The sequence below is a fragment of the Sycon ciliatum genome, chromosome 1 (genome assembly GCF_964019385.1).
Source record: "Sycon ciliatum chromosome 1, ocSycCili1.1, whole genome shotgun sequence".
NCBI lineage: Eukaryota > Metazoa > Porifera > Calcarea > Leucosolenida > Sycettidae > Sycon > Sycon ciliatum.
The window spans coordinates 89,759,288-89,786,911 of record NC_088643.1 but is presented as its reverse complement, the minus strand read 5'-3'; the positions used below and the strand labels follow the sequence as shown (position 1 = coordinate 89,786,911).

At 44.8% G+C, this 27,624-nt stretch overlaps 3 protein-coding genes across 4 annotated transcripts; 2 read left to right on the top strand and 1 right to left on the bottom strand.

The window, feature by feature from the left end:
- Window positions 1-137: 137 nt before the first annotated feature.
- Window positions 138-8,263, top strand: LOC135806325 (pre-mRNA-splicing factor 38B-like). Of its 2 annotated transcripts, none has more exons than XM_065320495.1 (5): window positions 138-610; window positions 3,213-3,281; window positions 3,822-3,973; window positions 4,242-4,302; window positions 7,038-8,263. In XM_065320495.1, exons 1-5 carry the CDS (start codon window positions 449-451, stop codon window positions 7,716-7,718), a joined length of 1,125 nt encoding a protein of 374 aa, XP_065176567.1. In that variant the 5' UTR covers window positions 138-448; the 3' UTR covers window positions 7,719-8,263. The 2 variants fall into 2 exon arrangements, with proteins under 2 accessions (XP_065176567.1, XP_065176568.1); XM_065320496.1 differs by having other exon boundaries at window positions 448-610; window positions 3,213-3,342.
- Window positions 8,264-9,071: 808 nt separating this feature from the next.
- LOC135806326 (uncharacterized) lies at window positions 9,072-16,271 on the bottom strand. Its single transcript, XM_065320497.1, has 5 exons — window positions 15,834-16,271; window positions 13,291-13,377; window positions 11,131-11,199; window positions 10,625-10,636; window positions 9,072-9,843 (listed from the first exon to the last, which is right to left on the bottom strand). Exons 1-5 carry the CDS (start codon window positions 15,972-15,974, stop codon window positions 9,709-9,711), a joined length of 444 nt encoding a protein of 147 aa, XP_065176569.1. The 5' UTR covers window positions 15,975-16,271; the 3' UTR covers window positions 9,072-9,708.
- Window positions 16,272-16,845: 574 nt separating this feature from the next.
- On the top strand, window positions 16,846-27,529 carry LOC135806324 (striatin-like). Its single transcript, XM_065320494.1, has 14 exons — window positions 16,846-17,228; window positions 17,309-17,412; window positions 17,504-17,580; window positions 17,814-17,886; window positions 18,065-18,232; window positions 19,482-20,074; window positions 20,248-20,339; window positions 21,078-21,298; window positions 21,535-21,656; window positions 23,310-23,477; window positions 24,739-24,870; window positions 25,073-25,189; window positions 25,869-25,955; window positions 26,513-27,529. Exons 1-14 carry the CDS (start codon window positions 17,055-17,057, stop codon window positions 26,680-26,682), a joined length of 2,298 nt encoding a protein of 765 aa, XP_065176566.1. The 5' UTR covers window positions 16,846-17,054; the 3' UTR covers window positions 26,683-27,529.
- Window positions 27,530-27,624: the final 95 nt, after the last annotated feature.

Here is a 27,624-nt window from a genome sequence, read left to right as displayed (position 1 = left end):
CAGCATGCTAGCAGTGCAGTGTATCGCGCTCGATTCACCCTGTTAGCACGTCACATATCGATAGATCATTATGCGTGGTTCGAACGTTCCCATGGATTTTTTAATTTTCTTCCCAAGTTTTTACAGTGAGGTTTTCTCAAAACACCATTACGCATTATCCTCGATCCATATCTAGTGGTCGTGGAGTGTCACGTCGTTCTGTTACTAGCACTTACTTCAGCTCATCAGGCCAAGCAGCGTTTGTAGTCTAGACCATTTGTTTTAGTTTGCTCCATGGTGTTGTGTCACCCGCTGACCGTTATAAACTGGTCGGCTTTTCTACTTTTACGTCTATGATCAGGATGATCGAGTAGAGTTCGGAAGCGATTTGTTGGAAATAAAAATTGAGTGAATGTGTTCATCAGCTTGGTTGTTGAAATTGAATTCTACGCTGTGTTGAGAATTTGCCATGGCTACAAAGAAGGGTAACATAATGCAGGTGGCCGGCAATGCATCTACGATGAATTTGAACTCAATGGTGTTGACCAATATTCAAGGCTCGCAGTACTTCAAACATGACTTGTTTGCGCTGAAAACTTATCATGAGGTGGTGGACGAAATTTACTACAAGGTAATGTGCTGATTTTTTGCGCTCTTTAATAATGCATGCTGCTGCTTACCCATGTTTAAAAGGTAATGTTCTGTATATGTATTAGCCTGTATTCTGAAATTATAGTGAGAAGTAATGCCGAGGCATCTTACAGCTTCATCTGAAGAAAGTACTAAAACAATCAGTCATGTAGTTACTAGTTGGGTGGACACGCCAATTCCCAAAGCACTGCACAGGACCGAACCAATTCTTAACGTACAACGCTTCAGCAAGAGAGAGGTTCCGCACTAACTACTTCACGTAAGTGGGCGAAAAAAAACGTGAATTCGCGAGTTTGCACTCCAGTTACGGAAAGTTGTCTACGTAGAGTACGTAAGTGGGGCTCTACTAATGGAGGTGCTCCGTAAGTGGATTGGGGTAGAAATGTATCGCTCTCTCCCTAGCTTGTACACTGTCACGTTCGGAGTTGCCAAGGGCAGCTAAGTGATTCGAAAAATCCGTATGGAGGAACACAGCTCCAAATGCAGTGTACGGAAGACATTCTGTAGATCAACTACGTTTTTTACTAACGTAATTACGTTTTGCGGAAGCTCTCTAATATTGTCATCATCAGGTACAAATGAAACAATGATGCCATGCAGGCCAAGAAAGAGCGGTTTTATAGGAAAGTCCCACCGCCGAAAACAGCATGAACTCGCGCCATAAAAATAATAAATAAAAGGAGTTTAGTGGCAAAAGTGTAGGTCAGACATTCAACTCCAGAACCGAAACATAAAAACCGAGGTCCCCTGAGTTTTTTTATAACTGGTATGTAATTGCAATAAATCCTGAGGCTACTACATTTATTATACATAATTATGTTGACCTACACTTTCCCTTCAAAAGCCAATAAATAATTAGATTTTAGTATTTATTGAGGCAACGCAAATTTATTTGAATTTGATACTGTTGATGGTGTGGTCACTATTGAGTGTGGGTATTTACTATTTATCAAAGGTCAATATATATATTCAAATAATCTGCGAGGAGATACTCAGATGGTGAGCCAAGGAAAATATTAAATTGGAAACAAGGAAAACCGTGGCAAAACTTGTGACCCACCGTTTCCCTTGTTTCCGTTTAATAATCTGCGAGGAGATATTAAATCAAAGCTATAAAGAGTATAAAGGCTGCAGTCATCACCGTGCTGCATAACACTTGTTCAAGCTGTAAATATGTATTTTGCCAGAATCGATTTTCTTGTTCCAATCATCATGGCGTGCAAATCGAACCATAGAAACTTGGGCACTCACACATGTACTCTATTGATCGTAACTCAGAATTTCAAAATCGAACCACCTAGCAGGTAGCGGAGAGTCTCAGCTGTCGGCTCGCACAACTCCCAGCTCCCTGCGGTAAAGTGTGCACGGACCGCGTGCGATCGAACTTTCACGCTTTTGCGCTGAACAAAATTTCACAATGTTTGTGCAGGACGGGGTTTTCCCTGTCCCTGCCACGGCTGAGTGTGACATCACTCCCAAAGAAGATGGCCACGGATGTTTAGCATGTACTAGTACTCGAAAAAATTGAGGAATTTTGACTGAAAGAAAGTAAAATGGCAGGATGAGCGTGTTTCGCGACTTGACCTGGAGTTGTTGTGGCGTTCCTGGAGTTCTAACGGCGGACAGTGATGGATCCTCTTGATGAGTTTGGGATTGTTGTGCTCCTCTCTCCAAGAGCTTTCCAGATAGCCCAAGATCATCCAAATCGGTGAAGTACAACTCATGTTATGGTGGGAAATTGAACAATTAGTATTCACATTGTTGCGAATTTCGTAGCGTGATTTGACCAGTGGCACTCTAAAGGGTTAAGTAATAACGTTAGACAGTTGCTAGAAATGCCACATAAATCATGATACAAGTGCAATAAAAACGCAGAAAGGTAACTAGATTACATAACCAGGTGAGAAGGAACTGAACGAAGTGTCAACCTACGAATATAACCTAAGTGCAACAACGTGCTCTTTCTGCTTACACGAAACAGGCTTATGAATATGTATACAAACTGCCTCAAGGACTTTCAACTGCTGGACATAACGGGCACGACACAGTACAGAAAAATGAGAGTGATCATACACATCAAGACAGTCAGGACGAGATAACAAGCGTAGATACACAGTCACCACTTCCACTGCATAGCTCGCTGGGCATCCCATTGCTTTGTAACTTGCTAATCCCTCCCCCTTTTGTGTATGTATTTTCATTTTCTTTTTTCTCTTCTTCCGTGGTTGGTCTCACCCTCTCCTCAATTTAATTAGCTGTCTTGACATGCTACGAGGTGCAGAAATAAATAATGAATAATAATACACAGCTGACTTCTTTCAAACAACACATTCATCCGCCTGACCTCGCTCTTTCCCATCCGATCCTTCCTCGTCCATCTCTTTATAGCTTAGATTCAATTTACATTCCACCAAATTTTCGGGTCTGGGTTTTCCTCAGGGTGGATACATGTGAATATTGGAGTAGGAGGAGTGATATTTTATACATGAGAGTGTTTATGACCTGATATTAGTCCAATATCCTTTATTTGTTGTATATGCGTGTGTTCACGTGTACATGCTTTTGTTGCTGGGTGAATGCAGGTGTCACACTTGGAGCCGTGGGAGAGAGGCAGTCGCAAAACAGCTTCCCAAGTGGGCATGTGTGGCGGGGTACGTTTGCTTTGGCTCGAGTGAAGACGCAAACCGTTCACTGCAACCTCCTTTTGCCACGGTACTGTCACATGGCTATTGCTGCCATTGTATTCTCTTTGTAGCAGCTGTGCTGTTTGTGATACCGCTATAGTCTGTCGAATGTCTTATTAGAGCAATTATGGGCTGCTCCATGGCTTCAGCTTGCCTCACTGAATACTGGTATCAGGATTCTAGCCAGGAAAATAGTAGGGGGCACGGAAAACAAACATTAACCGATTTTCCAGTTTCCAATCAAAACGCAACGTACAGGCGCAGCGTGCGCCCAGAGCGATCGATTTGGGGCCACATTTTCATGGTGAAAAACACGAAAATCAAGAATTGAGTAGGGTGGTGGGGGCACTAGAGTAAGCGGTGCCCCCTCCCCTACCCGACTTTGGCTAGAACCCTGCTAGTATGTCAATATGGCCGCCCTGCTGGTATGTCAATATGGCCGTGCGGCTTGTTCTGATGATCCTTGATTCTAATACAGGGTTTTGTGATATGGTGTGTTGGATACAGGTGCGAGGAGTTGGTGCTGGTGGCGTGGTGTCTTCAGCATTCTGTCTGCTCTTCAAGCTGTATACTCTGAAGCTGACACGGAAGCAAATCAATGGTCTTTTAACACACGCCGACTCGCCTTACATCCGTGCACTGGGATTTCTATATCTCCGGTAAGGCACTCTTAATCTCGGTTTCGCACTGCATCTGACATTAATTCCACTCACAGTCTACCCTGCTACTGAAGCATCTTGTGACCTGTGGCCGATCTTATTATTATATTTGATGTTTTGTATTTCCTTCTTGGAAGTCCAAGGTGTTTCCGGGATAACGATGTGAAAAAGCTGACAAAAACTGGCCCCATGTGTGATTGTTGTCGCTGGAGGTCAACAGGCAAGTTTAACCCGCCTTGTGCTTTCTGCTGTTTTGTGTATTTTTCAGGTTCACACAGCCGCCTAACGAGTTGTGGGAGTGGTTTGAGCCCTATGTGAATGACACTGAGGTAAGTGTATGTGGGAGTAGCTCCTTCTTGCCCGCCTCGGTGGGTCTTTTAACATGTGTTCTAGTCCAGCTGTTACCTTCCGACCTCACCCCCCCCCCCCCCCTCTCTCTCTTTATCTCTCCCTTTCTCTTCCTTTCTCCTCGGGATGTTCTACTTGGCTCAGAGTAGGTAAGTACCCTTGTCTGTCTTCACCAAGTGACCAGTGTTGCACATTTCCCAATTACTCACCGGATCCGAGAGATTGCTTTTCTGGATGGCTTGCGGGCTTAGCCATCTCACTCTCATCTGTGTGTGCTCTCTGCAGTCTAAACCGGGGTGACCATTGTTTGGTTACCAAACCTAGCCTTTTTGTGATCTGCCATTGGTTTGTAAAAAAAGGGAAATTAGGTGATGAAGGCTCCTATGTTCGGTCGGAGTTTGTATTATTTTTGACTTTATGAGTGCACTGCGCAATGTTAAGACGATGGTGGCTGTCAGGTATTTCTGTGGTGCTTGTAAGTACATGTACTGTAAAGTCTCGTACTACGGTATACAGTATTAGAACTTTTTAGAAGAAATCTTTGTCTATGATTCGGGACACTTCATTAGGAATATATAATATATTCCGTTAGGATGAAACATCAGCTGGTCCTCACTGCTCGTTATAGTACAGTGTGCATATAATAAGCGCACAGATAAAAGGAAATGAGTAAAGTGTGCAGTCCTTCTGTGTTATCATGCATCTACTAGTACAATAATCATCAAGGAACGATTGGTTGTCTCTAGTAATATCGTTTTCTTGTGATGATCATTTCAGTACGTGTACATCACTGAGTGGTAGGCAAAGAATATCAAGCTACAGGTAGAATCCTGATAATTCGAACCTCAAAATGCCAGGAAAAAACTTTTAATTATCCGGACATTCTAATTATCCAAACATGAACCCAAAACACAATATGTATGTCAAAATGCTCTCCTGGTCACACAGAGTTGCGCTATGGACCTTAGACACAGATTTCACGGATGCTGAACTGACCGGCACAGCCTGCTCATGCAAACTGAACTGACCAGTTCAATGTACAGTGAACTTCGAATTACACTTTGCTCACTTCGAATTATCAGCACAAATCCTACACATTTTCTATGTAAGTGGAATCTGTGGGACTTCTAATTAACCGCACATATCCAGTTCGAGGTTCGAATAATCAGAATTTTTTATGTGGGAATCGTATTGATAGAAATCGATCCTGGACACACTTCTAATTAAGCGGTATGTTCGAATTAAGCCATATTCGAATTATCAGGATTCCACCTGTATTATACAAATTGATGTGTCGAGTGAATGTACAAAATAAGAACAATGGTTGTGAATGTACTCGGATGGAGAGACAAGAAAAAGGACCCATCACTGGCTGTAGTGGCTTGTGATCTTGGGTGCCGATGTTGGCGAACTTCTCCTCTCGTTAGCACCTCCTCTGGTTTCTTGCATTGCATTTCCCCTGATGACGATTGGACAAGAACCCTTGTTTGGAAAGCGGAATGGAGTGATACATTTGGGGGGGGGGGGGAGTAGCATGATAGGGGCTCTATACAATATACGTTCAGTCGACTCCTGATAAAACGAACACCATTGTGCAATTAGTAACGAGAATGAAGGGTCCATTTTGTGTTTGTTCAAACAGGGACATAGACAATGGTTCGCAATATGCAAGTTTGTTACAAGTGGAGTCGACTGTATGTTTCACCCGTGGGCAGCATTTTTTTGTGCAGGAGTAAACCGATTGGTTTCGATAATGGGAAGCACTTGTGTGGGCCCCACTGTTTTCACCTTGTAGACTAATGGGTGGGTTCCCAGTCGTTGTTGGTAAATCAAGGCTAATTCTTCTCCTGCTGCGTTGCTCTTACTGCTACTGGCTTTTACTGAATGACTGGGTCGCTGCTGCCTTGTTTTGTCTTCGCAGTGATAAGATACACAACCAAGGTCGACTTGAATCGTCCATGCTGATCTTCTCTTTGATGAGGTGGTTAATTGCAACCCCCTTGCACTGCATTGTTTCACTGTTGCCAGTGCATGCTTGGTGAATGTGTGCGCATGTGCATATGCATGCGTTTGTACATGCCCATGAGTATGTACATGTATGTGCGAAGAGAGTGTTTGTTTGCGAGTGGTTCTGAGACAGCATGAGTAGGATTAGGAAATGCAATGCTGGCTAGTGGAATCCGGCCCTTGCGTTTTGCCTGGTGTCATGCCATGACTCCGCAATTCGGGGGGCCATTGTTTCTCTGTTACAATTTGTATGCGCTGGCAGACCTTTTGTTTGATGTGCAAGTACGCCACTGCATGCAGCCAGTGCGAGGGTCGGATTCACTGTCTGGCACTGTGTGTAGTTAGTGATGCCTTGTTCGTAAATCATGTTTAGTGGGTAGCTTGCCAGCGTATCATCGGTGCGCACTACTGACAACTGTAGGGTAGTTCTCATTAGTTGGTCTCACTTGCCAGCATATTCCAAGCTCTCCTTGGAACATTTTCTTGCACTGTACCCATTTCAATTTCCTCCTAGATGCAAGTTTAGACACCATTGTTTTGCTTTGGAGCACAACTACTAATGGGAGCTAGCCTACACTGTTGCAGTGCACTGCCTGTTAGGCAAGTGCAGCACTTTCCTCATGATCCTTAGTTACCCATCTGGCTAACCGACCATTGGCCTTTTGCTGCTGCTGCTGCTGTTGTTTGTTGTGTCTGTGTTCTGTTGCAGGAAATTGACCCGAAGGCTGGTGGTGGCAGGATCACAACTATGGGTGCCCTTTGTCGCAAGATGCTGGTCAACCTAGATTGGTATGACACTCTCCTGCCACGCATACCCATCAAGATCTCGAAGGAGATCGATGCTGAGGTTCGATCGCTTCCTCCTGCTCCGGAGCCAGGTGATGGTGGTAATTTTGAGCAAGACGACGATGCTGAAGAGGCGGCAGCACCTGAAGACAATGAAAGTGAGAAGGCTGGAAGCACTCGTGGCTCTCGACAATCATCGCCACACCGCACCGAATCCCGGAGAGACCGGGATTACGACAGTCGAGGAAAAGACTACTCTCGTCACTCAGAGAGAGATAGAGACCGCGACTATGAACGATCCCGTGATAGAGACTATGAGCGTGACCGGAATCGAGACAGAGACCGTGAGAGGGACAGGGACCGTGACAGAGATAGAGATAGGGACCGAGACAGAGATCGTGACAGGGATCGTGATCGGTACCATGACCGTGACCGAGGACGAGAGCGAGATTATGATCGCCGTGACAGAGATAGGGAGTATGATAGGCGAGATCGCGACCGGGACTATGATCGCCGTGACCGAGATGCAGATGCGGACAGCAGCAAACATCGCAGCAGAGATCGTGAAGATCGGGACCGATCTCGTGACAAGCGTGACCATTGACGTCTTTCTGCTGTTGCAGTATCGCACTCCCAACCTGCTACTAATGCCTACTTGAGTGAAGTGCTGCATTATGGCGTGTATGTGACTATGTGTATTTGTCTGTGTCTGTGTGAATCTGCCATTGTACATAGTGCTTTTTCGTTGCTGATTCTCAATTGCTGCGCATGTGAATCGCCCTGCGTGTCTGAATCATGAAATATACAAAAAATAGGTCCTAATCTGATTTGTTGCCCTCGGTCCTCATATAATTATATGTATATTATACATAGTGCGCTGTATTCTTCTACGTAGTCTGTCAATATTTTTTGGACATCATTCTCATCTGTAGTGTGCGCTTCTGCCTTCATCTCTCCTAGATCAACGTGGATTTTGCCAAGATCCGATTGCTTAGGTGGGTTTTTACTTCTGCTGTTTCTGTTCATGTGTTCTTCTCTGTCAAATGTATCACTGTTCATGCAGCTGTGTTGGTGGACAAGCATAGTTCATAGAGAGGATTTGTCTTCATCGCCTGTCTTCATCGCCTGCTGATCACTTGTCTCTGTGTACACCTGTGAGGCTGTGTGCTGCTCCGAGACCTCTGGATTTGCGAGGCCAATCTACAAAGGCTCGTTTTCTTGTGTGGGTTAGCATGGGCCATGCTGGTACTGTGAAACATGTAATTTTAGGTGCATTAAAATTTCGGTATCAGGAACCCGCCAGGTTTCAGGTGTAATGTAGAATTACAGGTGACCAGCACTCCCTTCACGTACAGTGTCAGTGCATACTCTAGTGCCTTCTAGGTGTAATCTAAATTTAGGTGCTTGTTTTCACTACCGAAATCACCAAAATTAAAGTTACACCACCGAAAATATCGTGTTTTACAGTTTCCTAAATGCTTGCAACCTTACAGACACAAGTGATGGAACCTGTGTCTCAGAGTCATTGTGGTCATGCTGTGGCAAATGATTCATGTTTCCTTGATCATATTTCAGCATACTTATGCAGTGGGTGGACGGTCACTACCGTATACGGTATAGTCGCTGAGTGAGAGAGCTGCCAGCTCTGGGCCCTCACTATGCTTGGTACTAGAGGCATGCAAACCCTGCCCCTGGACACACACATGCACACGTACATACAGTAGTCGCGTGCCCAAGAACGTTGTTTCCAAGGGACTAGCCTGGGACGTTCTTATTTTTTCAGCAATCTGGCTGCGTTCTTATAACACGTTCTTAGAAACAATCCGTACTGAATCATATGTATCCCACAGGCTCCCAGAAAACCAATACCGCTGTCCTTAACTTTAGGCTGTAGCGTTCTTAGTATTTCAGGCTGGACGTTCTTGGGCTCCACGTTCTTCAGCGCGCGACTCTACTGTACGAAATAAAGCGATAGAGACCATCATCTTTTGCATAGGTTCAGGAACTAAAAAGAGTACCAAGCTTGGTCATACTATACCATATATGCACTACATGACATGCTAAATCTGACAAAACATCAGGTAAAAGGACAAAACTAAACAATGAAAATGGAAAACAAGGCGCCTAGGGGGAACGTTAGATGTGTGTTTTATGTTCATGTACAATCGTCATGTTACTTCAGTCTGAGGGAGCTGAAAAGGGTACTTCAAAACATAAACACAATAAGCACACCAGCCATCATTAAAATTAATACACTGGTCCATATCTGTAGTCAAGAAAATCAATGAAATATAAAATACGGAAAGTGGTGACCGAAAAGTACTGGAACACAACGCAACATACAAGATGTCAAAGCGAAAGTATCTGATGTGATGAGGGGAAGTGTTAAAATAACTGTGCACAAACTGATAGTGAAAAAGTACCCAGATGAAATCGAAATGATCAGTCTGATGATGAACTTACCGACTACTAGTAACTACATTTTGACGATAATTTTCGTGAAGATTATGACAAAGTTTGGAATTCTAGAACGGCTGCCGCGTGAGCACTCGTACTGGTGTGATGACGACATCAGGAGACGGTAAGGGTATTATTCACTTGCCAGCAGCTGCTGCATGATCCATAACAGTCAGTGGCGCCAGCGCCCGTGTCTTGTTTGTTTCAAGGATCTGTCCATTCATAATCATTTCATCCAAGATCAAGTGAGCTTTCTCCAAATTGAACATAATCTGACACGTGTCAGTCAAGAAATTCAGCCTTTGTTAAACACGTTACGTTGTAAAGCATTCCAACGCATTCGACAATCATACAAGAATGTCAAACTATTAGTATTACTATAGCAGATATATGTGGGTATGTGGATACTTTACACGAATTACAGTTGCGCTCACTGAAATCCGACCCAAAGTCCAAAGCTGACGCCCTGGACCAGTTCCGATTACATTGTATGTGTACAAGTGTACGCCCAGCCGCATTCATTCCATTTCGAGGGCGTCAAGGGCCGTGGATGGTGAGGGTGCCAGCTTTGCACGTTGGGTCGGATTTTAGTGAGCGCAACTGTACCTTCAACTACCAGTATGTACAGGCAAGTCAGTGACCACTAATGCCGATGATGAAAGCTCTGCCCCTACACCAGGGAGTCGTAGCAGCTAGGGAGACAACACAGGTGACCGGAACATGAAACAATGCGGGTTTAGGTCCCAGGCTAGGCTGCCCAGTCCAGTTGCCCCAGGCCATGACCGATTTATACACCCTAGTATATGACATCGCTGCCCCGGGCCGTGCTTTGGATCAGCAGGCCATCGTCAAGTCCGCAATCGCAGTGCCAAGTTGCATAGAGCACGGATCACGTCAACTTGCAAATCTAGGGTTGAAACACATTGTTGTGGGTACTACGTTCTCGGGTTGTCTCCCTAAACGGTACGACTCCCCGCCGCACACCAACCACACTGATCTAAGTGCAATACATTGAGCCGCAAAACACCGTATGTGAAGAGAAAAAAAGGATACATCCAGCTCACACTGCAGGACAAAAGAGAAGACATGGAGAGAGAAGCAGAGAGGTAAGGTGGGTGTAACAACTGAAATCACCCTATTTTAGTTGCTACTCAATTAATCATACGATTTCAGACATCCGCCGGCAGACTCTCAACTGGATGATTACACAATTTAATAGGTCAATGCTCTGCTTACAATTCAGCTGTGGAGGAAGACCACCACATCATCTCTACATATGATGGTATACAGAACGCATCCTAACACAATTCATGCTAATCTTTCGAAAATTCTTGCCCTGATTTTCTAGGGCTTGAAAAGCTGTTGAATGTCAGGAAGAATGGTACACGCAGGAGGACTCGTACATGTCATGTGTGTGGCCCAACGCAAAGATACGCGCTGACTACTAGGGTCCAACATAGTGCACATGACTACACAACACATCATCATGTAAACCAGTCAACAGTGATAGGAAGACAACAGGGACGGTGCTGCACCATCTTGCAGTGAAGGAGACTTACCACGTTGTTGAAGTAGCGATCAAATGTCTCAACAATGTTATGGATGAACTCCAAAATTGCAAGTTCATTCTACAGAGTGACAATACCAAATACATGCATGCACGCGGGCAGGCAGATAAAGACAAAGAGCGTTACAGGAGTATTTAAGTGTCAGGCGCAGCTGCTTGGCATGGCCCGCATCAATGCAATGTTGGTCTCACAACAGTCCACATATACTATGGTAATTCACACGTCATGCGAATTGCCACAATAGACTCATCTGCATAGGATCTACAATGTACAGCAATTATCACATCATGGGGTATTGGTAGTGTGTTGCTGTAGATGACAGCTAAGCCGCCCCAGTTAAATGCTGGTGCACTTTGCTCTGGAAACGGAGCGAAGAATCCACAGTCATATGTTGGTTATCCGAGCACTTTGGGACCTCCCCCCCCCCCCCCCCCCAGTTTGAACCAAGGAAAAATCGGATAACTGAACCTTACTTGCATGATGTTTTATGTCCTTCAATTATGTTGCCTAAATAAGTGCTTTTTACAAGAGGAGGAACCTTTCCAAAACTAGAGTTGAAACAATCATGCCGATTACTTTTCAGCCACCAAAATGCAGGGAAAATGGGCAGGCCAAGCCACTCACAACCCTAATCATGATACCTGCTAGGGAGAACTGTGATTTCCAAGTGGTCTGGCATCATCCGTAGCCTCATTTTTCTGACGTGATTCATTATTTTTTTTCTCACAAAAGAGAGTAAAGTAACCCTAGCTCAATGAAATTGAACGCCTGAAGATAGTCGCTACAACCCACAACTTGATCACTAACAAATAATTATAGGTAATTCAGGGGTGTCACACACGGTACGACCATGGTCGTACTTCCAAGTACTGTACCACTTTTCGCCCAAGGTGGTCCGCCAAATTCATCTAAAAAAGCAATACAATTTTTCGTATGATCATGCACCTGTATGTGCAAAACAGTCCTATGTTGATGTGGCTGCTCCTCAGCTCTCACGGCGACGGAAAGCACCTGCAAGGCTGGAAGCAGGCGCAGCAGCTCCTCACTACCCAGTCACTGTTAAGCAGAACTATCAACCAGTATTCTACCAGGCTGTTGACAGCATTGTGAGTGCGATTAAAGATCGATTTGATCCGCCAGGCTTGCAGCGGTACATGCACTTGGAGCAGCTTTTGCTGAAGGGAGCCACTGGTTCTGATTGCACCGAGGAGAAGCGGCAGGTTTCACAGCTTTGGGTCGATGAATTGAACATGCCTTTGCTTGAATCCCAAAGCATCCTTGCATCGCACGTCACTCCCAATGAACAGTCTTTGGTCAACATCATCCAAGATGTGAATTCTCTTCCAAGTAAGCACTTCCTGGGCAAGGTGGTTGTCGTGCTGTGGCTTATCCTGGTTGCCTTCGACACCAATGCTACAAGTGAGAGATCCTTCTCCATACTGCGCCGCCTAAAGACATACCTTCGGTCAACCATGTCCCAGCAGCAGTTCTGACGACAATGGACGAGGAATGCGATTTTAGTCCCCAGGACCCCCTCTTTCTTCTCTCCACCCCCCCCCCCCCCCCCGAGAGGTTGGCGTGGCTGTCGACCTGGAATACACTAGCATGCTGAAACACGGTTCTATTAAAATTGTAAAAATGAGAAGAAACACATGAGAATGAGTTATGCAGCAACTATCCACGACTGAAACAAGATAATAAACATTCAGAAAGTGCGATAATAGGGCACACAACTGACAGGCTACTGAGACATTCAGCGACCCGAGTAGCCTGTCAGTTTTGTGCCCTATTATCGCACTTTCTGAATGTTTATTATCTTGTTTCAGTCGTGGATAGTTGCTGTCAGTCAAAAATAGAAAAAAGAAAGAAAGAAAGAAAAGGACCATGCAAGTACATGTACAGCATTGTCTCATGCCGAGGAACAGGGGGCTCAGAGCTGTTATGTAGCCTAGGCTGTTCTTATTTTCCATGTAGAATTGCCTTTACACTAGTATTATAGTCAAACCAAAGTGTACATACTGGTATACTGCATCTGGTAAAAATTCTAGTCTATTCTGTTTTTCAGCGCATCGTTCTTTGGCGGGCGCCAGTACAGTATACAAGTAACAGTTACAGGGACTGAGAAAAGAGGTGCACTATCCGATCACTTACCTCAGTACTGTCCACACCAAGAATGAAGTACAATGAAGCATACCGCCGGTATATTACCCGAAAGGACTTATAGTCCATAAATGAGCACTGTCAAAGTAAAAAAAAGCAGCCAGATTGTGTTTGGCAAGAACAATACTGTGTTCCAATTGCAAGAAGAAAATTTCTAAATACTAACATGATATCTGACTGTCTAACCGTCCATCCTGCTTTGGGATAAGGAATTCAAATGGATTTCTATGGATGATAATTTTCGTTGCATATTAAATACAAGAGAGCTTGGAAGCTCAGGGCCCTACGCTATGCTTTTATGCTTTCTTGCCTAGCTCATCGTACATGTTATTAGAACTGATGGAAATGTTTTTTCCGCTGATTGGCCACATCATTGTATTGCAAAAACGTTTCAATCAGTTTGAATACGAGTTAGGCAAAAGTATTTGCAGAATTTATTGCGGATTGTTGTTTCTCTAATTTCATCCACTTTTGGTTTGCTCCTTCTTTTCTTTTTATCTCCTTATACTGTAAATCAACAAATTTTGGCCGATGAGAAACTTTGGCGGATCTCGAAACGAAACTTTTCGCCATCATTACGGAGGATTAGCAAGACGAAATTCGCGTTCGCGTTCACAAACATTTTCAATTCGCGAACTGGATTGCGAACTTTCGCATTTTTCGTTCGGAAAAGTAGTCGGAACACGAATCGCGGATTCGTGTCAGGGCAGTCATAAATTTACCACGCTGTACTGTCTGTACACAATGTACGCCGTGTCAATGTCATGCATGTGCGAATTCTCTTTGCTAATCCTTCTCATAACGCGAATTCCGTCACTGAGTTCGACTTTCCTTGGAGAGCGAACGCGAACGCGAATTTCGTCTTGCTAATCCTCCGTATTAAACTTTGGCCGATTGGAGTTTTCAATAAGAAATCGATCGGTATTTTTGCTCTCACATGCATCCATTGCTCAATCATGCATCATTTGCCTCTATGACAAACTTTGGCCTGCGATTTACTTTGGCCGGTTGGTACCAAGCGGCGAAAACAGCGAAATTAAATTGCCAGCGAAAATTAGTTGATTTTAATACAGTAATCGGATTTTCTGGCCTTTTTGTAGTAATACATTGACCTGTTGAGCCAATGAGGACGGCCGAATGCATGGTTGCCTGTGGAGCACATTACGTAACTTTACAGTCTCCAAAATACGTATCCTGTCCGACGGCAAAAGAGGCTGCAGATTTAGTTTTTCTGCGCGTCGACGGGATGTCTGTCCTGACGTTTCCTGGGACCGGCGCTTACTCTGCCGATCACGGGCGTTCTGGAGTCGACGGGATGTCTGTCCTGACGTTTCCTGGGACCGGCGCTGACTCTGCCGATCACGGGCGTTCTGGACTCGACGGGATGTCTGTCCTGACGTTTCCTGGGACTGGCGCGGACTCTGCCGATCACGGGCGTTCTGGAGTCGACGGGATCTCTCTTCCGATGTTTCCTGTGACCAGCGCTGCATCGCTCGTTCATGCTTATTTTGGAGACGACGGGATCTCTCTTCCAAAGTATGTTTTTGCTGAGGCATTCTATCATCTATTCGGCAACTAACGTCCATCCTAAATTCATTTCCTCCTCGTCTCCCTATTTCTTTCCAAATCTCCCTCTACATCAGGGAGATTTGACAGAATGCGACGAATATTGTGGCCAGCTGTTTGTACGGGACGGTACCGGACAGATACGGGAGCCAGCAAATATTGTGGCCAGCTGTTATGTACAATCCTGTAGAGCCTTTGTAGTCACAGATACGGGATAGCTCCAGGCGTGACACAAACACACAAACAAACAAACAAACAAATACCAAATTAAAGCTGTGTGGACCCTGGCTAGCGCCAGACGTTACTGAAGCAACGTCTTCTGCATACTGTAAGACATGTTATTATAACGAGCCGCAAATTTAACGATTGTCCAAAATTCATAGGTCAACGAGAAGATATGTTAACGATCTTGCAGTATTCTGCCATATCCACACACAGCATATATGAAGCAGTACGGCCTCAACGGATCTTATTATAACGAAGAAATGTCATCCGTTAAAACGTTAGACTTGCTTCCTCGTTATATATACATGTCTTACAGTAGTTACGGGAATAAAAAGTTTATGACGATAGTACTTCTCGAAGTATGGGTATGGCGTTAGTATGGTGGCAAATGTAACATGTCTATTGTCTGATAATGCAAAGCGGGGAACATGTCAGACCAACCCTGGTACACGTTATCAAGAGTACATGAACCAGGGTGTGCAGCTCCAAGTGAATTGTCCCACGGCGAAGGTTTTTGTTTGGTCATTTAGCACTGTACCTACGGTATGACAGGTTTTCTACGATTCATGAGGAGACCTACGGAAAAATCTTCGCCGTATGACCGGAAAGATGTGGAGCTGCAGATTCTTGGTTTAAGTACTCCTGATGTTTTGGATTCAAATTCAAATTATTTTAGTCTTCAAAAGTATATTTAAATGCTCAAACATGAACAGTGCAGTGGAAAAAAGCAGCACTATGCTTACCTGTGTTTCATTGCGACTTAAACACTTTCGAATGATCTCAGCTTCGGTACTGACCCGCTCCTCAATAGGAGTGAACTCATAGTACTGGCTAAGGCGAGTTTGCCCTTGCTTATTCACAAGCAACACAAATTTTATTGTCATACCGGCAGCAGTTTGCAGCGAAATCGCTGCAGGCCCGAGCTACCTGACAGTGACGTGCAATGCAATTAGCTCTGTCAAATATCATTCAGCAGAAGGAGGATCTGATCCTCTCTATTTCAAAATATAGATACAAACTCATCCGCAGCTGAGTCTGTCGCAGCACTGTGACTGGTACTCGCCCACTTCGCACTTGCTACCAATGTGATTACACAATGATGATGTACCAATATGCAATCTCAAACCTGTAACAATTTACATCCAAGCAAGCCATTCCAAAGATGAACGAATTAATTTTATAATTATTCAAAATTTAATGATTAATTACGATTACATGTTCATGCATAATTATACAGAAGCAAACATGTTCATGCATGCAGAGAAAAAATAATTATTGTAGTTCTCAGAAAACAGAAAAATGCACACGAAGTGTTCGCATCCAACAACGCCGCGCCCGCGGCGCCGTGTTGGCCAGTACAAAAACGGAATGACATCATGACGTGTTTCACGAAAATCATGTAAAATTTCCGAGATGTTTTTGCTTGTTCAAAGTTGTTGCCAATGTTGGATCTCCGACTCGGCCATAGGAGGAGAGAGAGATCGATATGTCGATCAGTTCAAGATCATTAGCTATTATTGTAGTAAGTTACTTTCACAGTTCCAGTAGATCTACTCATGCTTCACCTGACATAATGTCATTGCGCCGCATACCTGCTGCCGGCTAGCCTTTCATTTTTCAACACTTCAGAATGATGCAAAATGCAAAGCTAGTGTGCGAGATTTACGGTATAAAAAAAGACGGCAGTCGGTCACTGTGGCTGATTTGAATTAGATTTTACAGTAGATCTGGCAAGTTAGTTACTGAAGTTCGTGAAATGGACTCCATTGACCTTGCACCGTGACTAGACTCGGACAGGGATACGCGTTCATTTGCAGGGAAACTACAGACTGCACTTCCATCGAAAGAATCCACCAGGAGGAAAAAAACAGAGCACGACACAAAAAACTTCAATTCTTCGCGCCATTCTCGCAAAGTGCGCGCATGTGCAAACTTCAAAGGAGTGTCATACGAATGGCAACAACATGAACATGGAGGGCCAGGAAGAAGTGCAGCTCTCTCAAGGTCCCCAAGAGGGGGATTCTCGAGGTGGATCGCAGCAGTATTCTATGCCAGGTGTTGTTCAGTTTATCCAACATGAGTGGTCAATGTTTGAGCGCGAGAGAGCTCGCTGGGAAGTGGAGCGAGCGGAGTTGCAGGTCTGAATTTTTGTCCTCATTGAGCTGTTAGCAATTCACAGATGTATGAGAGCAGCCCTATGTATCTGCTTCCTTTGTAGGCTCGAGTGGCGTTCCTGCAAGGCGAGAGAAAAGGGCAGGAAAACTTGAAGCATGACCTGATGAGACGCATCAAAATGCTGGAGTATGCTCTGCATCAAGAAAGGTAATAAGAAAATTCTTGAATATATTTTCATTTCAATTCGAAATTTCAGTTGAGATGACGACCCCTCTGTGCTGTGTCGCAAATTGTTCAGACAACGCTATCACAAACTGAAGTATGGAAAAGATCCGCCATATGCACATCCAGAGAAGCCAACCGATTCCGAAGAAGGTATGCGCTGTGAAATATTTTTTTGAATTTTTGACTCATTCACAATGTACACTGTACATGATTGTATGACAATCACGTTGATTTTTCCTGTAAGTGCCACAACAGTTTACATGTTGAACATAGTGTGTACCGTTGGTGTTCGCTCTGGGTGGAGTGATTCATCAATGGTAGGTCTACGTAGTGATTTGTATTGGCTGTGAAAGTATACACTTCATGTTTTTTTTGTCTAATAGGTCCACCTGGGCCATCTGTAAACCATGCTGGAGCAAATGTGGAACTGCGACCAGGTCGACAACTACTCTTGCAGTAAGGAGCTGGGCACGCCATATGATGCATGCTGTTCATTCTCAGTATGGTTTACTCATTTGCATCGTGCGGGATGCACATACACATAAGGGCCTGCCATTGTTGCCTGCAAATAGCGGTGGTACATGACTGTATACATGTATAATATAACCTAGTTTTTTTTACATGTGCGCTCCAGGTATCTACATGAAGTCGGATGTACTGACAATATGCTGGAGATTCGTCGTGCCAGGCAATTTCTGTATCCAACAGGTGTGGATCCTCAAGCAACACCAGGTTCACCCTTCTCGTCTCATGTTAGCCGAACGTCTACATCTTCACCTCCACCAGGAGTTGAGCACACACGGTAATTCTCGCGTAGTTTCTCGTTTGGGCTGTTGCCCTATTTTCATCACATGTATGGGCGTGGCAAATAAATAGATTTGTTTGTACCTTGTGTGTGTTTTTTGGCAAATTTTGCAGCTACAACCACCACTTACCAGAGACTTCATGGTTCAGTTCTTACTGATGCAGAAAAGGGGCTCTTACAAGAGTACATAAGCTGTAGTGTACGGATCTGCATGTAGGCTCGGGAAGGGAGAATTTGTCGATTAGGTCGTTTTCATATCGAGCCTCTGTCATGCCGACCGACATTGCATCATTTGTGTGCTGCATTTCACTCATTCAACGTCAACCTAACCTGCTGTGAGAGTTTGAATGAGTGAAGAAGCTGTTAGGAAGGTGGAGTAATTTGTCACTACTGTTAGCGAAAGTGTCCTTCCTTTGGCGGTGTGTTAACCCTTTCCGTGCTAATGACGTCTATAGACGTCATGCGCACTGTACGCCAAACGACTAATGACGTCATGCGATTTGCGCAGTACATCGCAGTGCATAGATCAGTGTACACACTTTCGTAACTCTGTCAAAAATAAGTCTATCGCGACAATCGATACACCGTTGGAAAGGTATTGAGCTCAGCTTTCCAGCGATATAAAGTTCTTTGCGATAGGAGAAAGATTGACGGAGCGGCGACGGAGTAAACACGAAATTCACGGCGCTGAGTGATCGTGAATTTTTTTGTTCACGCGTTCGCAGTTTTCTGTTGCGTGCCAGGGGATTTCCCTTTGGAACAGCAAATACGTAATGGACACCAGCGGAAGCATGTCAGCTTTGCAGCTCCATCTCAGCTTTGCAGCGCAGTTTGAATCGTGAAAATCGGCTGACCTGGAGGAAGAAACTAAAAAAGAATGTGAGATGGAGTTCCTGTGCCTTTCCAAGGCATCGTGAGGTAGCCTCAAGAGGACGTAGAAGTTGCACCGCTGTGCATATTGAGTTGAGAGATACCAGGATGGATTCGCTTGTCCTGATCTTTCCAACAAGCCCAGGATGATGAAAATCCATCAGGGTAAACTGAATTGAGAGAAAACTTCGTTCGGACCTGCACGCGAAAACGACACCAGGAGAGTCAGTGCGCTGGAAAGGCAGTTTTCTGGAGTAAAGGGGGCCAGCACGGAAAGGGTTAATGGGCCAAGCGTGCAAGATGACAAGGTGTGGTAATGTAAAAAGAGGGATCATGTGTTTCTTAGTTTTGTTCTGCATTCTGTGCTTCCTTACAGACCGTGTTCCCCTCTGACTTCATACAGTCCGTTCCGCCAACCTGAACCGAATGGTCCAGAGTTTCCTATGCATGATCAGAACGAGGCTACGCCAGAGATCAATGGTTCAACTGCTGGGAGTGGACAAGTGGAGAGTGATATTGTTGAAGACTCGTTCAAGTTTTTGGACAATGGTGATGACGAAGATGATGATGAGGAGGAGGACAATGATCCCATTCTTGGTGATGTTACTGTTGAAGCTGAACTGGAGGAGACTAGTACTGAGGATGTCATGGCAGAGTTTGAGTTTCTGAATGACATGGGCGGCGAGGAAAGCGCTAGTGATGCAACTAATGGAATTGAGGTCCCTGCCACTGGTGTTCGTAGTCATGGTGTGCCAACACCAGCTCTACCATCCACTGGGTCACCATCACGGCATGCAGAAGATGCTTCCTTGGACTTGCCTAAGAAATGGCACCGGCCTGGTCGCAAGGCTCTGAAGACAATGATGCATAACATGCCGGCCGAAGACGAGCCTAGTCCCACTGGTGCAGGTCCAGGCTCGCTAGGTTCGCTGCTTGCTGGGCAAGAAACGACACCAGCACCAGCTGCACGTAAGCTCGAGTGTGCATGCATATGTGTCCACAATTCTGTGCGTTTACTAAATTCTATAGGTGCTGCTGCTGTTTCCAAACAGGTGTATTTTGTCTGTATAGCTGTCGCTTTGGCTCTTATAGTGGTGTGTGTATGTGTGTGTGTACTGTGTACTGGATGTACTGTGTTGTAGCGCATTCAAGTACAGGAGAAAACTTGGAGATGCTGGGCCTGGGTGAGCTGGCTGGATTATCAGTCCCTGGCGAGTCAGAGCCTGCAGTAGAGGTTAGTGTTCATTTGCCCCCGGCTTCGTTCACATGAGCCAAATGGGCACTGGAAGGCAGTGGCCCGGCGCCCAGTCAACCATGATGTCAAGCGGACACCGCATGTATACGCTTCCAGTACATGTACTCATTGTAGAATGAAACGTACTACAGTGCTGGCAACTGAAATCCGACCCCCTTGGCGCCGCACCGCCAAGGGGGTCGGATTTCAGTTGCCAGCACTGTACAACTTAGTGTAACACAGTGCCTGAATACTACGACAGGATTGCCCTTTGTAGCTTTATTTCTTCAGTTGTTAATCGGACAGCAATGGTCCTTCGTTGCTGGCTACTTGACACAACCTCTTTCTGAGAATAGCAATGCTTTCACATCCTTTACTGTTGTTCAGTCAGCAACGGGCTTGAAATCATGGCTGGAAACTTGGATGAACTAAAAAAACCTAGCAATTGCGCATTTTGTCTTTTGTTCTTTTTTTTTACTCTGCCATGTGGTAGCGTAGATTCAATAGTTCAGATTCCGCGAATGTGATTGATGATTAAGGTCATAGTTTAGCATTAGCCTTGCTTGCCAGTGTTCTGTAGCTCTGCACCTGTGCGCTTCTCTGCTTTTCATACTCTAACAACACACTTGTGTGATGTGCCCCTGTGTGTGTGTGTGTGTGTGTGTGTGTGTGTGTGTGTGTGTGTGTGTGTGTGTGTGTGTGTGTGTGTGTATGTATTTGTGTGTATGTGTGACGCAGGGTACGAATTTAGTCGCGCGTCGGAAGATGTGGAACCTAAAGCATTCACTTAGGAGTCACTTTGACTGTGTCCGATCTATGGCGTTTCATCCAACAAAACCTTGCATTGTAACGGCTTCAGAAGATCGAACCTTGAAGCTTTGGAATTTGGATAAGGCAACTCAGCCCAAGAAAAGCGCTCTACCAGAGGTTGAGCCTGTTTACACCTTTCGGGGTCATCGGTGAGTTGATCTGTTTCTTCCTAAAGATTTCCTGCAGTATAGCGTTCATTGGCGAGCTAGGCCGGTCCAGTGAAGGGTTTCTGTTTAGTTGCTTTTGTCAATAGGTTTGAGCGTTCCAGCCTAGTGATAACGTGGTACAGTGCTGTCTTAAATTTATGGGCTTTGATAGACATTACTAGTACCTGCTGACCGCTGTTTGTGTGTGTGTGTGTGTGTGTGTGTGTTCTCATCTATAGTGGTGCGGCCCTTTGTGTTCAGTGTACAAACGACGGCCAGTACTGCGTGAGTGGTGGAGGTGATGGGCAAATCTACCGGTGGTCCCTGCATTCGTTATCCGGCGATCTTTACGATCCTTTTGGTGAGAGCAGTAGTTTTCTCTGGGTGTGAGCATGTTATGCTTTATACATGCAGCACTCTTCTATGCGCCACGCAACGGCTGCAGAATGTTGAAGTTTGCCTTGTTCATCCTGCCAATGTGTCATGCAAGTAATGTCTTTTTCCTGAACGCACGGCTGTTCGCGCACGGACATCTAACAATATCATATGGAGTCGTTCAGTGCGATTTACGTAACGCGGTGCAAACCTCATGAATACGATGGGAGTTTGCGTTTTGGGATGAAACTCATGTCACTCTCCGTGTGGTTCCACGATTTCGCAAGTCAAACCAGGATTTATTATTTGAAAGCGCTCGAGCGAGATACTCAATATCCAGACAATTTGAGAGAGAAGGAAGGTAAAAGGAACTCCTGCCATGGTCAACCAGCATCCTGACCTTTTCGAACCTCTCCAAGCTATCCCTGGTAGTCTGGATATTGACGCACGCACTGATTTTCAGCTTCTCCTCGTCGGGATCATGGGTGCAACTTTCAAATTTGCCGATATGCACTCGAACAAACGCACATCTACATCACAATTTCGGGGCTATCTGTGTGCTTGCTGCCTTTTTCAACAATACCCCACATGTCTACTGGGCAGTTTCCACCAGGCCTCGGCCTCCTGGACTCAACAGCGACTCCAGCGCCATGCCATCTGTCCCCTGAATCGCATGAAAAGGTAGCTCAGCATCGCACGCACGGGACCTGAAGTTTGTGCACGGGACGTGATAAAACTTGATGAAGATAGCCAGAAGATAGTCCTCTACCTGGGAAAACTGAAAGCTAGACTGGGAAAACTTCTGAAAGGGCTTCTTGAGGCAGGCATGTCAACGATGAATCAAGGAACGAGCGAGAAAGAAGGCTTGACTTGTGCAACGCGGAACAAACTGTTCCTGCGAGGAAGTTGGCCATGTGAGGTACCAGCGGAAAGCTAGTTTCAAGAGGAACACGGAATACCTGTTTTCCGGGTAAACCTGGCCTGGTAGCTTTCTAAATTGAGCGAAAACCACAGCGAAATCGGCTGCTGAGAATTTGAAAATTCAAATTTCCTTGCCGATCCAGCCCAATCGAGACTTTTGGCTGCCATCTTGTTAAATGTCCAAATTTCGCGAAAAAACAGCCGTGAACGTTCGAACCTTTTTTCAAATTGTCTGTGCATGTGCAAATGGTTTACCTATGTTGTTTAGTTTTCGACTACGTGGTTCTCGGCTGTAGTTTATCAGTAGAATTATACTATCATGTACAGTATACTCGTGTTATGTCGCTTTGCCACTATGTACCGTCAGCTGTCATGATTCCTGTATTCATCCGTTTCCAGTTTTATTTGTTGAAGTAAATAGTTGACATGTCGTGTGTGTGTTTAGGACAGTGGACTACCTTATTACATGTATATTCCTTTTGCCTATTCTGCAGTTGCACGCGTGTGTTCACCTCATTGGCCTCACTCGTTCCTCATTTCTTTTGTTCATTTGGCTTTTGCGAAGACTAGCCAAGCTTGCTTGGTGATGTCATCGCGGACAAGCGCATAATAACTCTTGTATCTCAGCTTTCTATATTGGGTTTGTCATGATGAATGCCTGTACTTTGTTCATATGTGTATAAGAACTCTTCCATGGTATGTGTTGGTTGCTATTTAGATACCAGTTCAGAAGATCGGATATCGTTAGCAGGTCACACAGATGCTGTGTGGGACCTGGCCGTACACAATAGCCACACATTGCTTGCCAGTGCATCGAGTGATGGTACTTGCAGAATCTGGAATTGGATGTCAGGAAACCTGATGAGAACACTGACACCTCCTACAAGTAAGCCTGATGTGCTCTATTTCCCTCTGTCCATCTCTATAGTCCCGGTCTTGAAAACAAGACATGTGTACAATTGTGTAAAGCTACGGTCATTTTCATCTTGAAAGACGTCTGAATGGAAACACACTGATCGTTCTGGTGTTTCACTGGAGGTACCGTATTTCCTTGAACACCCGCCGGCCTTGAATAAGCGCCGCCAGTTTCTTTGAACTGAGGGCTATTTGTACACAAGTGCAGAGCAGTTCACAATTCATACGCAATTTCACAGCACGAGATGAACTTCGGCTACGATGTCATGTTCCTTCACATGCAGCTAGTGCTGCTCTCGCTTTGGACAAAGGACTCAAATGCGATCTAAAGAAGGGGACAAATCGAACACGCCATGATGATGACCGCTCACAACATAACGAAGAGCAAGACGAGTTATTTTATCGACCACCAAAAAAAGACAATAGTACGCAAACAAAGTAAACGGATGAAACGTAAGACGCACTAAGGATTGTCAAATGTACAAAACCAAGAACTCAGATCGGAGAACTTGTCTAGGAGAACGTGGGCACTGGCACTGTGAAAGGAACGAACGCAGAAAAAGAAATCAATCAGCAGAGAACAAAACTTGCGGCGTCCTTTTTTAATATTGCATCCAAAATTTCAGCATCGACGTCTTCTTGAAGCTCCTCCACTTCATCCCCGTCGCCATGACGGACTGCTGCTGCTGAACAAGCAACTACAGGGGCGTCGGGCACGGTACGGTCACTACGGTATTGACCGTACCACTTTTTGCCCTAGGTACACCGTGAATCAATAAAATACACTGATCTCGACTCTAAAATTTCCAAAATTTTCGGCTCCGCTATCCCTTCCCCCACGAGTAAACTGTACTTCAGATGACTGACCGTACCACCCTAAAAATACCTTCCGACGCCCACTAACTTGCTTGTCGACCCTCATTGACCCTCAAGCTCCTTCGCCATGATATTCTTTTTAATGCACCAGGAAAAGAAATAAAGATGCACTAGCCTATGGTGTAGCTGGACAACAAAGGTTCCACAGTGCGCATCGTACGTGAATACGCACACAGCACGTACATTGTGACATACAACTATGTTTCAGGGCCGGGCCCGTTTTGCTAGTTTTCAATACAAGCTGCGGCGGCTATTCAAGGAAATCCGGTACATGAGTGTCATTGCAACAGTGTGTTATGTGTGTGTTACTGTTAGTCCTTTAAGAAATATTGGCTATGATTTGTTGTGTTTCCTAGGCAACGTTGGTACACCCACCTGTGTGGATTTTGTAGCCAATGAACCCGGCCAGATTGTAGTGGGCTACACATCGTCACAACCTGTCATATATGATTATGAGACGGGGAAGTCTGTCTGCCTCTTCCAGTCAGGTATGTGTCATCAGAATATTTTCAAGCACCGTTGTGATCCACTGCTACTTCCTATGTTAATTGAAAAGCTGTTAACTTTAGTTGCATTACCTGTGTTGCCTCCAAGAACTTGCTTTTTATGTGCTGATGATTTTGGTCTTGTGAAGGGAGTGGGTCTTTTCATTGTCTTTTTGATATGTTGTGCCTCTGCTTTGTCGCATAGATTCATCATCGACCAGTAGTAATACTCGGATAAACTGCATTGCTTGCCATCCTACGCTTGATATGACGATAGCTGGCACAGAGGATCGGCGGATTCAGTTCTTCGATAATCGCTCTGGTTAGTACTGCATGCATGATGTGTGCATTATGCACTACTAGCTCACTACGAACTGAATGGCTGGAACATGTCATTGTAGTTTTCAGGCCTCATCAGTTTCACAACGATGCTACGTTCGACATACGGCACTTGCGACAGGGAAATGCCTATCGCATGGAGTCGCAAGGTTACTGTCCCAGACGTTGACCAAATTTCAACTTTCTCTACGTGCGACGCACAACACATCCATGGAATACAACAGTTGTCTACACTGGATGCACGTGCTATGCACTGTATCCAGATGTTGCAGAAACTATTAAAACAGATTTTGAATCGTGTGTTGTGGCCATAGCTCATCACATGCCGCATGCCGTGTCACAGAAAGTGATACATGTATTGATAACCGTACTTTACCAATCAATTGTTGCACACTGCTGCAAGACATGCCTGTGGCTGCACCACCCGCCTCATACTATCCACAGCGCGGTCTTCCGCGCCTATGATCGATTGTGAATGTGTGCATAGTGTAGTACATCCATGACCTGACGCCGCCACGTGGGTACCCTCTATATATATATAGCCTGGAATACGAATAAGTAATAACTAGTGTATCGTTGTAGAACTGGTGATACAGTGTAGTGTTTTGCTTAGAATCTTCATTGCTGACTTGTTTTGTCTTTTTTCATGCTGCTTTTCACAGGGCAAGTGACACACAGCATGGTGGCACATCTAGAATCTGTGACCAGCTTAGCTATCGACCGTGCCGGACTCTACCTTTTAACTGGTAGTAAGTTTCCTATTTTTTTGTGCTTCACTTCATTCTTAATGGCTGCAACATGTCATTGTAGTTATCAGGGAGATTCTGCTCTACGTGACGGGATCGCAACACGAAGATTTGAGTACTCAAGTTCTAGGGCTCCGCGTATCAAAAAGAAGTTCTGCTCTCTGTTCATGCAGTGAATCAGATGGAATGTGTAATGGGAATTTACTGTCCCAAATGTTGGCAAGTTTTCTCCCGTAATCCGAATGGGAGATCGGGATACGCAGCAGATCTGTGCACATTTTCTTTGCGTGTGCCATGGTGTAGAGGACCTCATCTCTGCCAATAGCTTTCGTGTAGAAATCTGGGCCCAAAAACATGCGAAGCCGTAGATTCTAACCCGGACACCTGTTCGCTATGTGATTTCTTAGAGTAGAACCTCTTGTTGTTTCCATTGTTGCCTTATTCTTTCTACAGTGTATTGGAGTATGTCTAGGGTTTTAGATGGATTGTGCTGTACATAGTGCTGTCAATTCTATTATTACTGTATAAATGATGTGTATTCTCCTATGTTCGCTGTTCAGGTCACGACTGCTCTTTACGTCTGTGGAATCTAGAAGGTCGCACATGTGTGCAGGAGATGACATCGCACCGCAAGAAATGTGATGAATCTGTTCTCGGCGTGGCATTCCACCCTTCATTAGGATATTTAGGTAGTTGTGGGGCAGACTCCGTTGCCAAAGTGTATGTATGAATGGAAAGGACGGGATAGTGCTATTGGTGCCATACTCTCGTCATATTTTTCGTACCTGTTTGAAGTAATTATTGTACATTCTGTTTAAAACTTGCTGATTGCTGTGTATTCGTGCTGTCTGCTTTCTTATATTCAAGTATATATTTTACAAGCCATTTTTTCAATCTCACATGTCTGCTTTTCAGGCTTATTCACAGCAATTGTATTAGCTGCTCTCTAGTTACCAACATTTGTGTTGTTGCTGCTTTTTTAAACATTGCTGTATCATGTGAAGCATCGTGTGGGGTGTTCATTGTTGCGAGCTGCTAGTGCAGAGTTGCTTGTTGCGAGCTGTTTTCATCCTATCTAGGATCTCTCCTTCTCTTATTTTGGCTGTAGTTTTCGTGTGGTTTCTGTGCCTGTCTTCTTCGTCTTTTGTGCTAATCGTTCTTGTGTGATGTGAAATTGTCAGCAGTTGATTGTACGGTGTAACGATGATATTTGATTCTGTATGGCGTCCCCAGGACGAGTGTCTTGGCTTGTTTGTTGTTGGAATATCCCCCATCTTATCGGCCATGGTGAAGCTTTTCCTGTCACCCCTGACTTCCTCTGTCCTTCATCTTTAGCACTGTACATTTTGTATTATATTTATCTGTTCATTTTATGCTTTTGGTTTTAGCACATTGAATTATCTAATCTTGCTGGTCGACCCTCAATCGGTTTTATTTGTCGTTGTTGTTTTGACTATTGGATTGTCATGTTGTAGTTTGCCAGTTTCGGTTTTCTGCATACTTCACATCAAGTAATGTTGGTGAATTTTAAACCTGGTGTCTGAAGCTTGTTTTAATAGCTACAGGACTGCATTTCATCAACCTCGGTGTGTGAGGATTCGATCAGGTTGTGAGGGAGGGTTACGTGGACACGGATTTGGATGACCGAGGGTGGTAGATCTACAAGTTGGTG

What these genes read in the sequence shown, in the direction of transcription:
- LOC135806324 (XM_065320494.1), top strand. Translation starts at nt 17,055, where the DNA reads ATGAACATGGAGGGCCAGGAAGAAGTGCAGCTCTCTCAAGGTCCCCAA. An exon ending in TATGCTCTGCATCAAGAAAG is followed by an intron (nt 17,413 to 17,503) that starts GTAATAAGAAAA and finishes CAAATTGTTCAG; the next exon opens with ACAACGCTATCACAAACTGA. An exon ending in GCCAACCGATTCCGAAGAAG is followed by an intron (nt 17,581 to 17,813) that starts GTATGCGCTGTG and finishes TTTGTCTAATAG; the next exon opens with GTCCACCTGGGCCATCTGTA.
- LOC135806326 (XM_065320497.1), bottom strand. Translation starts at nt 15,974, where the DNA reads ATGACAATAAAATTTGTGTTGCTTGTGAATAAGCAAGGGCAAACTCGC. An exon ending in TAAGTCGCAATGAAACACAG is followed by an intron (nt 13,378 to 15,833) that starts GTAAGCATAGTG and finishes TTACTTTGACAG; the next exon opens with TGCTCATTTATGGACTATAA. An exon ending in TTGGTGTGGACAGTACTGAG is followed by an intron (nt 11,200 to 13,290) that starts GTAAGTGATCGG and finishes GTCACTCTGTAG; the next exon opens with AATGAACTTGCAATTTTGGA.
- LOC135806325 (XM_065320495.1), top strand. Translation starts at nt 449, where the DNA reads ATGGCTACAAAGAAGGGTAACATAATGCAGGTGGCCGGCAATGCATCT. An exon ending in TGGACGAAATTTACTACAAG is followed by an intron (nt 611 to 3,212) that starts GTAATGTGCTGA and finishes GGGTGAATGCAG; the next exon opens with GTGTCACACTTGGAGCCGTG. An exon ending in CCTATGTGAATGACACTGAG is followed by an intron (nt 4,303 to 7,037) that starts GTAAGTGTATGT and finishes GTTCTGTTGCAG; the next exon opens with GAAATTGACCCGAAGGCTGG.